This window comes from Stomoxys calcitrans, chromosome 5 (genome assembly GCF_963082655.1).
Source record: "Stomoxys calcitrans chromosome 5, idStoCalc2.1, whole genome shotgun sequence".
In the NCBI taxonomy this organism is placed as follows: domain Eukaryota; kingdom Metazoa; phylum Arthropoda; class Insecta; order Diptera; family Muscidae; genus Stomoxys; species Stomoxys calcitrans.
Window position 1 is genome coordinate 141,454,986 of NC_081556.1, and position 12,841 is coordinate 141,467,826.

General features: G+C 41.0%; 1 protein-coding gene across 3 annotated transcripts in view; it reads left to right on the forward strand.

Moving 5' to 3' along the window:
• LOC106087964 (uncharacterized) overlaps nt 1-12,841 on the forward strand; it is a 38,023-nt gene that overhangs the window by 6,540 nt on the left and 18,642 nt on the right. The window contains exons 2-4 of one of the 3 annotated variants that reach the window (XM_059368463.1): nt 4,345-4,454; nt 4,533-5,626; nt 5,679-5,853. In XM_059368463.1, coding sequence (XP_059224446.1) covers nt 4,345-4,454; nt 4,533-5,589 — 1,167 coding nt within the window. In that variant the 3' untranslated portion in view covers nt 5,590-5,626; nt 5,679-5,853. Of the gene's footprint in view, nt 1-4,344; nt 4,455-4,532; nt 5,854-12,841 lie in introns of those variants that run through there. The other 2 variants (XM_059368464.1, XM_059368462.1) reach the window with 2 other exon arrangements.

A 12,841-nucleotide genomic window follows, 5' to 3' on the forward strand; every position in this document is an offset into this window, starting at 1 on the left:
CGCGTTCAAAGTTAATAGTTGATTAATTTATTCCGTCAGATGCGTCCGTGCGTTTGTTGTTTAACTCCCACAATACAAACCTAACTGATTTAACTTTTTTACAACCATGCAAGCGCACAGCACGCGTGCCTTTAGCTAGCAAATCCGCCAAATTGATCCATTTGCATATATTTCATCAGTGTGTTCCCTACAGTCTTATATAGCTCAGCTGGCAACCCATCGGCTCCTGTTGCCTTGTTATACTTTAGCCGGGTTACGGCGGCGTAGACCACATTCTGACTAAGTGGTATACGCTTAATACCATCCCCATCAGAGATGTCTTCTGTGTTAACTCCGCCACTATCGGATACTTTTCCTATCTTTCTATTTTTTTCTTATGTAGCTTTCCTTCTTTTTCTGTGTCGGAGGATTTGCCTGTAACAAAGCCATCGGTTTTATGTATAATATTCTGATGGAATTTTCGGACATAATTTAACTCCCAAACACATTGATTGGCTCTCCCTCGTATTTTATCTATTTCTTGCTTCTTTCTGCGGAATAGACGTTTCTCGTATCTCCTTTTCTCTGATAACTCTGCTTCACCTTCTACTCTGTATCCCGCCTTCTCGGACTACTTAGGGTCTTCTGTTCGTTCTCAATGACAGATTTATTACTATTTTATTACCAAGCTTCAAGTGGAGGGCAGCATCTATATGTCTTCGCTAGGTGTTGTCCTTGTTCTGTCGAGGCATGGGCATAGATAATACCGATGAAACCCTCGGATAAACTCATGTTTAGTATCACTACAGCTAGACAACAACGCGCCTCCTTTCGGTCTTGTCTTTACGCCTATTGCAATCTATCACACTACTGTGGGTGGTAGTGTTGGCCTTGTATTTTGTAGTATGTATATCCACCTTTGCGTATACTACACCTTCTCTGTACAGAGTTCGGACAATGGAACTGCAGTTTCGCAAATCATGATTCTTAATTCGTTTGCGTGGGTTGTCATTCATTTCTCAGATTATTTAGTATTTTCTACAAAGGGTGTTGTTAGGCCAGCGGGTCTTAAAGAAAAAAAAAAAGTGAGACTATCAATGCGGCCACCTTACTATGTCTCAAATGCAAATTTTGCCCATAACATTCCATTAATGAACAGGGGGAAAATTCTCACATATCAATGAGTGCAGTCTGATTCAAGTTTGAGATCAATGATAAGGGACCTCCTTTTTTTACAGACGAGTCCGAACGGCCTGCCGCAGTGCGACACTTCTTTGGAGAGAAGTTTAACATCACATAGTACCTAAAAAATGTTGCCAGCATTAGGAGGGGAAAACCACCGCTGAAAATTTCTTTTTATGGTCTCGCCAGGATTCGAACCCAGGCGTTCAGCGTCATAGGCGGACATGCTAACCTCTGCGCTACGGTGGCCTTCGATGTCTCCAGTTCGGCTAATTCATTGTTAGCTCTATGAATGGCACCACAGGCGAGTTACTGGCCCCTATAAATAACCAATGGCCATCATTTTCCCGCCGCCATCGATCGTATAAACCGGAACCACTTTGCGTACCTTTAAGAGCTTGATGAGGATCGCCACCTCCACATGCAAATGAGGCTACAACAATACCACAGGAACCAATACTGACTTCGACTTGAACAAGTTAAAGCCAGACAGAATTATTGATTGCCTCATCGCCTACGTCGAGACCTGTATTCGACTAGTTCAACTTCTACCTTCTTGAACTAGTTCAACATCCCTTGACGTTAGTGGACCATTTTCATCATCATTTATGAATTTCCCATTGTGTCCAGGGAATCATAAAGCTTCATCCATCTATATTGCAAAAGTGGCCACCGTAGCGCAGAGGTTAGCATGTCCTCTTATGGCGCTGAATACCTGGGTTCAAATCCATCAGAAAAATTTTCGGCGATTGTTTTCCCCTCCTAATGCTGACAACATTTGTGAGGTACTATGCCATGTTTAGCTATGCAGAAGGGCCGAAAGGGTCTTGCATATGGCATATGATTGGGCTAGCCCCAGAGGTCTCAATGTTAACCCAGAGAAGACTGAAATATGCCTGTTCACGAGGAAGACGAAGGTGGGCCAATTTAACGCACCACGTTTCCTCAATAAGACGATTTCGATATCTGACAAGTTCAAATACTTAGGTGTGATCTTGGACAGGAAACTGAATTGGAAGTGCCACATTCAGGAGCGTATGTCGACGGGCCGTAGGCTCGAAATAGGGCCTGAATCCGAGTATAGTCCACTGGCTCTACAAGAGCTTGATTAGACCAATACTTACTTACGCTTCAGTAGTTTGGTGGACTTTTATGGAGAAAAAGTGCAACATAAGGACCATACAACAGGTTCAGAAAACATGTTATCTTGGCATAGGCGAAGCGATGAGGACTACGCCCACTACGGCAATGGAGACTATTCTAGATATCCCACCCATTGACATACAGATTAAGTGTGAGTCAGCCACTGCGGCCATTGCTATGTTACACGGATGGATCAAAGCTAGAGGACAAAGTGGACCTGGAGGTCTACATTGAGAATCCAGGGACTGAGATCTGTTTTACGACTGCAATAACAACCAGGTCGGTAAGGGCACGAACAGTCTTGCAGTGTAACAAGGAGATTAACGCCTTCTCTGAGGATGGCACAATCTGCATCGCTTGATGGTGAAGCAGCCACTGCGGCTATTAGACTTCAGGCGATGGAAGAATGGATGGAGCTCATACCATCGCGGTATAATCGAGGCGACAATAGGAAACCTGGAAGGAAGGGAATAGGTTTCCGATCTCATACCTGAGGTGAACCTTGATTTCGAGTGTGAGGCACTGCTGCCATGGGCACAGTCTTGGATTGACGGAACCCTAGTATTGCCATCTGGAAGATCATGTTACACCGATGGATCAAAGCTAGAGGACAAAGTGGACCTTCTCTGAGGATGGTAAAATCTGCATCGTTTGGGTGCCGAACCATAACGGAGTAAGGGAAATGAAAGGGCAGACGATTTGGCGGTAAAGGTCAGAGGACTGCCGTCAATAAACTCGGTCAACCCGAAGCCTTTTGGGTCGACGGACTCCGAGTTAAGGGTGTGGGCGACAAATGCGCATGCAATATTGTGGAACAGCGAAACGGCCGGCTAAATTCCCATGGGGGGATCTAGATCGTGAGAAGACGAGGCTTTTACTGATAGGAAGTAATAAGGAGTTCAGTATAGCTATTGGTATCATAACGGGACACATAGAACTACGAGCTCACTTATGTAAAATCGATGCGGCAAGTGACAGCATGTGTAGGGCATGCGGGGAAGATGATGAGATGTTGGAGCATTTCCTTTGTCATTGCCCGGCTTTCGCGGCGTTTAACAGATACCGGCACTTAGGTGGGGACACAATACCAGACATGAACCAACTTAGGGGAGTGGTATTGAAAACAATTAAGAATTTTGTAAGTAGCACGGAATTCCTAACCTAAAATTTTCTTTTTAGAGGTTACTTTATAGTTTTTAGAGCGCACAACAAGCCGATTACTGGCTTAGGTGGCATGAGGCGGATCAAAATATCTGCACCCTCTTTTCAACCTGACCTATGCCATGTTCTCTCCAAAAAGTTGTGGTACGCCGTTTGGACTCGGCTATAAAAAGTAGGCCCCTTATCATTGAGCTTAAACTTAAATCGGACTACACTCACTGAAATGGAGAAGTTTGCCCCCTATTGCTTAGTGGAATGTTCATGGGCAAAATTTGCAATATAGCAAAATTATCCAATCTATACCACACATCTGATTTTTCCACAAGGGTATGAAACAGAAACACATAAATGGTCATACATATTGGGTTGCCCAAAAAGTAATTGCGGATTTTTTAAAAGAAAGTAAATGCATTTTTAATAAAACTTTGAATGAACTTTGGTCAATTATACTTTTTTTACACTTTTTTTTCTAAAGCAAGCTAAAAGTAACAGCTGATAACTGACAGAAGAAAGAATGCAATTACAGTCACAAGCTGTGAAAAAATTTGTCAACGCCGACTATATGAAAAATCCGCAATTACTTTTTGGGCAACCCAATACATGCATGTGGTATAAGAAGATTAACATTTTTCTCATTCTCATCTCCAATGATGCCTGTGTAAACATTCGATGAAATATAAGCCTTGGTTGTATTTAAGGCATTCGCTTGAAGCATATTTTTGTGCTGATTCTGTATTTTTACTGAGGCGTTTAGTTGTATAGCATTGCAGACCATTGTAAAAAAAGTGATTCTAGGTTTTGGAATATTTTGAAGCTACTTTTGGTTTTTTGCCTTGTACTCTCAAATAGTTATGACCAACATTTTTGTTAATATTTCAGGGCCTTTTAGTTGAAATCATAAAGCCAAAGGTGGATTTTGTGGAAAATAAATCGGTGGATGCCAAATCTATAAAATCAAAACGTTTGGCCTGGTTGCATGTCACCAAGCAGTAAGTCAAATTTTGTATTTGTAGCCTTTGAAAACGGCTTTAATATTAAACGCTGCTCTTTTTTTGTTCAACTTTCAGATTTAATGCATTGAATTTTCGTCATCGCTCTCTGGAACAAATTCAAGTACAGTGGCGTAGTATGAAGAATTCAGCCAAAAAGGAATATCAACAGAAATATCCCAAGGCCACCAGTATGCTGGATGGCATGCAAATGCTAGAGTTCATGGAGGAAATGCAAAAAGAGCCCGCCATTGGCGGTACTCGCAGCCAGACCCGCAATTCCAATATACAAATGAAAAAGGAACAACTCGATGATCTGGACGAGGAAGATGATACGCCCCTGGCTGCCTTACCCGCAACCCTATTCAATAATACCAGCAACAGCGAAGACACGCAGCCGACATCGACATTGGCTTTGTCCCCATCCACATCAGCCGAATCACAAAATTTAGAATTTCAGCCTCTCAATAATGCGGAATCATTGATTGATGTGCCGGTCAAAAAGAGAAAAATATTACCGAAACTAAAGGAGAAGTTGCCCAAAGCCAAGGCTCTGCACCAGGCCGCAGCGGCGGATGGCAGTGGTAAAATGTGCGGCGATAAACCTGTTTTGGGTTTAAAAATCAAACGTCAAAAATGTGAGACCACCAATGCGGCCAGCTCATCTCTCACCGATGTCTCCAGTTCGGCCAACACATCGTTAGGCGTATCATCCTACACATCGGCCAGCTCAACGAATCTCAATGCAAATTATCTATTTTCCGAAAGTAAACCCTCCACAGCGGTGGTACATGCCCATAATAGTAACTCCGTTTTAACCACACCACCGCCCTCGCCGAGTGCGTGCAACGATGAGAAATATAAAAAGCAAATATTTGACTTGATAAGACGTGCTCGCCTGGCCGAAATCGATTTTGCCCGCAAGGAGCATGAGCAAAAATTGCGCCATCAACAGCAGGAGCAAGATTTGAAAATGCGTTATATGCGTGAAATGCATGAGCAGCGAATGCGTTTCGCTCAAATGGAATATGAGGCTCGCATGCGTGTCTATGCGCAGGCCAATGAGAAGGCAGCTTCAAACGATACTTCGTCGTCGTCATTGGCCGTTCTTCCTGATCAGAGCAAGGATACTTAGACAATATATCAACGAGGCCCGCCCGGCTATTCATACGGTATTTATTGTATAGATAAAGTTTAAATTATACTCATTAGAAAAGTATGTAGAACTAATCGATGATAGGATGATATCCTGGAAACTCCAACGCCCAATAGGTTCAAGGCAAAATTTGAATCGTGAAAGCTGTCAAACTATCTCTCAGAGAGGTATTACAATATCAACGATCATTTTTACAAGTGGAGTTAATTGTTCCAAAGAGCGATTGTGGGTTTTCGACAATAGATTATTTTGGAACCGACACAAGGATCCATTGCTTCTGGAAAACCCAGTGCTGCAGATACGAGAAATTAAAACAAAATGACTTAAAGAGTCTAGTCGTGACTTCAGTTCCCACAAATTTATTCGAGTCCCAGTCGCTAGACTTTTTTGAACTTTTGGTCTCTGATATTAGGTTAAACTCTGCCCCTTTGAGGTTAAGCGGGGGTCGTATAGAGAGTAACCATTATATTTAAGTCTTGTTGAGGGACAAATGCAATTTTCAGAAGATGAAACATGAAATCATTCCTAAAAACCTAGATGCTATTCTTTTGAGCATTGAGACCAGAGAAAATCCATTAGAGATGGCAATTGAATTTAAAGTATTATAATTTCCAACTGTTCATAAAAAAAATCCGCATAGACACCAGGTTCTTCATAAGAATTTCGTAAACTCTGTGTAAGAAATGTGGCTTTTATGAGTTCATTGCCTCATTGTAGGAAATAATTTTCTTGAGTGGCAACACTGAACCTAACCTATTTTAGGATGTTTTGGATCCCGAGATATTCTTGCCCGATTTCGAATTACATCTGGACATATATATATATATATTTATTTCTTAACTATTTATACCTACCACCGTAGTATAGGGGGTATAGTCATTTAGTCATTCCGTTTGCAACACATCGAAATATCAGTTTTCGACCCTACACAATATATATATTTCGGATCGTCGCAAAATTCTAAGAGGGTTTACCGATGTCCGTTTGTCTGTTCGTCTGTTGTAATCATTCTTCAGGCTTCAAAAATTGAGATATTGAGCTGAAATTTGGCGCAGATACGTCTTTTTGATGCACGCTGGTTAAGTTCTTAAAAGGGCCAAATCGGACCATATTTGCATATAGCTGCTATATAGACCGATTTTCCGATAAAGGGTCTAATGCCCATAAAAACTTCATTTTTCATCCGATAACATTTTAAACAGTGAGTAGTTTTAAGCCTCCCGACATCTGACTCAAATGTGGTTCAGATCGGACTATATTTAGATATAGCTGTCATATAGACCGACCTGCCAAAAAAGGGTCTGAAGCCCATAAAAGCTTTAATTATTTCCCAATTTCGCTTATTTTTAACCCCCCGACATCTGACCTAAGTATGGTTCAGATCGGACTATATTAAGATATAGCTGCTGTATATACCGATCTGCCGATAAAGGGTCTGAAGCCCATAAAAGCTTAAATGATTGCCCAATTTCGCTGAAATTTGAAACAGTTGGTTATTTTTAACTCCCCGACATCTGACCTAAGTATGGTTCAGATCAGACTATATTTATATATAGCTGCCATATAGACCGATCTCCCGATAAAGGGTCTGAAGCTCATAGAAGCATTATTTTTTATCAAATTTCACTGAAATTTGAAACAGTGAATAGTTTTAGGCCATCCGCCATCTGACCCAAATATGGTAAAAATAGGATTGTATTTAGATATAGCTGTCATATAGACCGATATGCCGATTAAGGGTCTGAAGCTCATAAAATCTTTATTTATTCCCCGATTTTGTTGAAATTTGAAATACAAAATTCAACAGTGATTTATATTTTTATTACCACGCAATGTCCATGCCGCATTTGGGTGCATAAGTTATCCAATTTCCATCGAATTGTGACGAAAGGGGGTTTACATATATACCCGAGGTGGGGGGTATATAAAGATCGGCCTGGCCGAACTTAATGCCTTTTATACCCACCACCGAAGGATGGGGGTATACTAATTTTGTTATTCCGTGTGCAACACATCGAAATATCCATTTCCAACCTTATAAAGTATATATATTCTTGATCAGCGTAAAAATCTAAGACGATCTAGACATGTCCGTCCGTCTGTCTGTTGATATCAAGCTATAGTTTTTAAAAATAGAGATATTAATGGTTAAGGTCGAAGATGGACTATATCGGGCTATATCTTGCTATAGACCGATCGGCGGATTTAGGGTCTTAGGCCCATAAAAGCCACATTTATTATCCGTTTTTGCTGAAATTTGGGAAAGTGGGTTGTTTTAGGCCCTTCGACATCTTTCTGCAATTTGGCCGAGATCAGTCAAGATTTGGATATAGCTGCCATATAGACCGATCCTCCGATTTAGGTTCTTAGGCCCATAAAAGCCACATTTATTATCCGATTTTGGTGATATTTGGTACAGTGAGTTGTGTTAGACCCTTCGGCATCCTCCGTCAATTTGGCCCAAATCGGTCCAGATTTGGATATAGCTGCCATATAGACCGATCGGCCGATTTAGGGCCTTAGGCCCATAAAAGCCATATTTATTATCCGATTTTGCTGAAATTTGGGACAGTGAGTAGTGTTAGACCCTTCGACATCCTCCGTCAATTTGGCCCAGATCGGTCCAGATTTGGATATAGCTGCCATATAGACCGATCTCTCGGTTTTAAGTTTTGGGGCCATAAAAGGCGCATTTATTATCCGATTTTGCTAAATTTGGGACAGTGAGTAGTGTTAGGCCCTTCGATATCCTTCGTTAATTTGGCCCAGATCGGTCCAGAATTGGATATATCTAACATATAGACCGATCCTCCGATTTGGGTTCTTAGGCCCATAAAAGCCACATTTATTATCCGATTTTGCTGAAATTTGGGACAGTGAGTTGTGTTAGACCCTTCGACATTGTCCGATTTTGTCGAAATTTCAGACAGTGAGCTGCGTTCGGCTGTTCGACGTCCTTCTTCAATTTGGCCCAGATCGGTGCAAATTTGAATATAGCTGCCATATAGACCGATCTCTCGATTTAAGGTTTTGGGCCCATAAAAAGCGCATTTATTGTCCGATTTCGTCGAGATTTAGGACAGTGCGTTGTGTTAGGATTTTCGCCATCCGTGTCGTTTATGGTTCAGATCGGTTTATTTTTAGATATAGCTACTAAAAAGACCAATATTTTGTTATACACAATTGAACCAAGACTTGTACCGATTAGTATTTGGTCCCAAACGGAACATATTTCAATATAACTGCTTTGGGACATAAGGTATGCAATTTACACCGGATTTTGATGAAAGGTGGTTTACATATATACCCGTGGTGGTGGGTATCCAAAGTTCGGCCCGGCCGAACGCCTTTTTTTACTTGTTTACTTGTTATTTGGTGACTTATACAAATATTCTATTTCTATATTGAGCTACTTAAGTGGTTCAGCACTATTCATTTCAATCGTATACCTTTAGTTCTCCTTGTTTATATTGAGTAGCAGCAACAGCATATGCTATGCTGTTTTGACTTAATCTATGGAACTACCAATTCTAAATTCCAGAACCATTCTGAGGTTTTTTATGGAAACTTTTAACTATTGATAGACATATTCGTTATCCTTCTTCTATTTCTTTTGAATTTCTTGTATTCTAGTTTGTTTGTATTTCTTCTATCCAGTTCTATTTTCTGAGATTTGTTTTTTGTTTACACTCTTCCATTGCATAGTTAAATAATAAAACTTATACATTCGATTCCATTCTTTAAGAACGGATTTATTACGATGTCCAATTAATGTGCTTGACGGCCCCGTTATGTGCAAAAAAAAATCCTTTAACATTTCCTTAGAAATTCTTATTTTGACCACAAAATTTGTGAGAAACATAGTACAACATACATTCGTACTACTTATGACGGTACACTTGTTACTTTATACACACTGATGCTGTTGAGGAATCTATCTATCAATAATTGTTAGATAACTTGTTGGCAAATGCATCATATTTGTGTTTGTTCCTATATTTTCCTGGTAGTGAAATATAACACCACTAGAGAAAACTAGGAGAAACCAATGAAAATGAATTATTGGGTTGCCCAAAAAGTAATTGCGGATTTTTTTTTTAAAGAAAGTAAATGCATTTTTAATAAAACTTAGAATGAACTTTAATCAAATATACTTTTTTTCTAAAGCAAGCTGAAAATAACAGCTGATAACTGACAGAAGAAAGAACGCAATTACAGAGTCACAAGCCGTGGAAAAAATTTATCAACGCCGACTATATGAAAAATCCGCAATTACTTTTTGGGCAACCCAATATATGCTGCATATGTGGCAATTTCGTTAAAGGTTAATCCTTTGCACTTTCATTTATACTGCTGCTTTATAGTTAAGTTAGAATTTCGGAAAAATGAAAATGATTCCATTTAAAAACTGTAATCGTTGGCACAAAGTTTAGACTGCATATCTGGTAAATTAATCAAAGGATGTAGTTTTATTTCATTTATACTGCTGCTTCTGAAAAGTTGCTTAGTAGTATAAAAGCGGCCATACTAAAATGCAGGGATCTTATGCAGGGATCTTTGTATTCTTACACCCTCTGCCATAGTATAGGGTACACCAACTATGAAATTCCCTTAGTAACATACGGAAATATTGATCTAAGATCCCATAAGGTGCATATATATTTTTAATTGTCCTAAAATTTTAAGTCGATCTAGCCATGTCTGCCCATCCGTCCGTCTTTCCGTTCTATCGAATTGACTTCTTGAGCCTCTATAGGGCGCAATTCACTAAAACTTCTGTTATGGCTTGTTATAAATCGAAATAATTCGAAATGCATTTTGCAATTAACTACGATTTGCCGTCAGGTTAGGTTAGGTTTAAGTGGCAGTCAGGCATCAGACTCACTTAGACGTTTTCGTCCATTGTCATACCACAGGAACAGAAAAAGGAAAATGCCTTCTAGTTCCTACCATTGAACCATCCAGATCGCTTTAAAAAGCCCAATAACTTGTGAATGTTCACATCCGCTAAATCAGATAGGTTCTCAATGAAATGAGGACCTAAAGTGGAACTCCTTCTAACTGCTAGTGCGGGAAACACACGCATAAGGTGTTCTATAGTCTCTTTTTTTTCGGTGTCCTCACAGCAACAGTCGTTGCTGGCAACCTTAATTCTGTCGGCATGTTTTCCGATTAGACAGTGAACTGTCATGACGAACACAATGACTGAGACGTCTGTTCTACCCAATGGCAGCAAAGCAGTAGACCTCTTCAAGTCTAGATTAGGCCACATAGTTTTGGAATGCTTACAGCCCCCTATTTGTGACCGTCTATCATTCGTTGTCCTTCGGACCTGGTCCTGAAACCTTAACTTACATATCGTTAGAGGCATACCCACAGATTCCAGTGTCCCTGGAATGTGTAGGTTAGTTCCTAGTCTCGTAAGCTCATTCGCTTTACTATTCCTTGGAATATCTCTGTGGCTCGGTAGCCACAACAGGTGAATTTTGAACTGTTCAGCCATCTCGTTGAGAGATCTGCGACTGTCGAGGGCGGTTTTTGTGTTCAGAAATACATTCAGAAGATATTTATGCCAATCGTCGTAATGACATCATATCTTAGCCATTCCACCACTTCCTTAATTGCAGGGATATCTGCTTGATACACACTGCAGTGGTCGGGTAACCTTTTCGATATGACCAGCTCTAGATCTTTAGAGTACACCCCAAAGCCCACCTGGTCGTTTAGTATGGAAACATCCGTATAGAAGTCTATGTTACTTCTGTTACCAGGGATATCGTAGTTCCAATCGATTCTATCAGGGATAGTGGTACAGTAATTTTTATCAAAAATCGGCTCAGGTAGGGTATAATCCACACTGCCTGAACATCGGATATTGTATCAAGGATAACAAAGTGTCCGTAGCCACCCCATGACCAAAGAGAAAGCTCCCTTAACCACACAATTTGGGTAGCCACAATGTCCAGAGGCATAAGATGTAACATTAAATCCTGTGCATCAAATGGTGTCGTCCTCAGTGCGGCTGTGATGCACAAAGAAGTCATCCTTTGGATCCGGTTGACTATTGAGAAGTAGGTGGATTTTTGAAGCACCGTCCACCAGATCACAACACTATATAGCATTATAGGTCTGACAACTGTAGCATATACCCAATGCATGACACGCGGTCTAAACCCCCAACTTTTGCCAGTGGCTCTCTTGCAAGTGTATAGGGCAAAAGTGGCCTTTCTTTTTCTTTCCAAAATGTTGGATTTGAAGTTCAATTTCCTGTCCAGCAAAACACCCAGGTATTTTGCGCTTTCTGTAAATGGAACATTCTCTCCACCCAAGGAGACAGGTTCCATTGTGGGCAACTTGTATCTCCTACTGAAAAGAACTACTTCTGTCTTGCACGGATTTATACCCAGACCACTTTCGGTAGCCCACTTTGCTATTGCACGTAGAGCTTCCTGAAGTATATCTACTAGAGCAATTGCCACGTCATCGGCATACACGACCACTTTTACGCCTTTTTCTTCCAGAGACAATTATATATTGTTAATGGTTATATTCCAAAGTAGAGGAGACAGTTTATATTTGCCGTTACTTCTCTCAGATAGCATTATTGGCTAAGCGAAAAATTGCCCCAAACTAACGGTGACATGAAAAACTGCCCACCCACATTTCATTAAAGAACAATGAATACAAGATCTCACAAAACCTTACTGAGGGACTAAAAAATTATGCACCTATTTTCTGATATCACTCCCAAGTTTCGAAACCGTACGGGATAGCTGTGAGCACCATCCAGGCTGGAGCCTTGTGGTGTTCATTGCTGTTACGAGAAGCTTAGCTGCGAGCTACCGGTTGCGTTCACAGGTTGCGGATAATGGAATGCTACATACGGAGTAACTGCAACGGCAGCCGCGGACAATCAGTGGTATCGAGTGGAGAGTCTCAGTGAGAGGACGGGCGACACCGGCTCTTGAAAAACGGGTGACACCGTCTCTTGAAAGAACGGGCGACACCGGCTCTTGATTAAATACTGCGTGTCTGGGATGCTCGATATGACAAGGTAAGTTATTGCAGCTATTCCGTATGGGGCATCCCACTATTTGCAACCTCTGGACGCAGGTAGCTCGGAGCTAAGGACCCGGTAGCTCGCAGCTAAGCTTCTCGTGACAGCAATCAACACCACACGGACCGGAATTAAATGTTCCATCCAGTGTGGTGCTCACAGCTATCCCGTGCC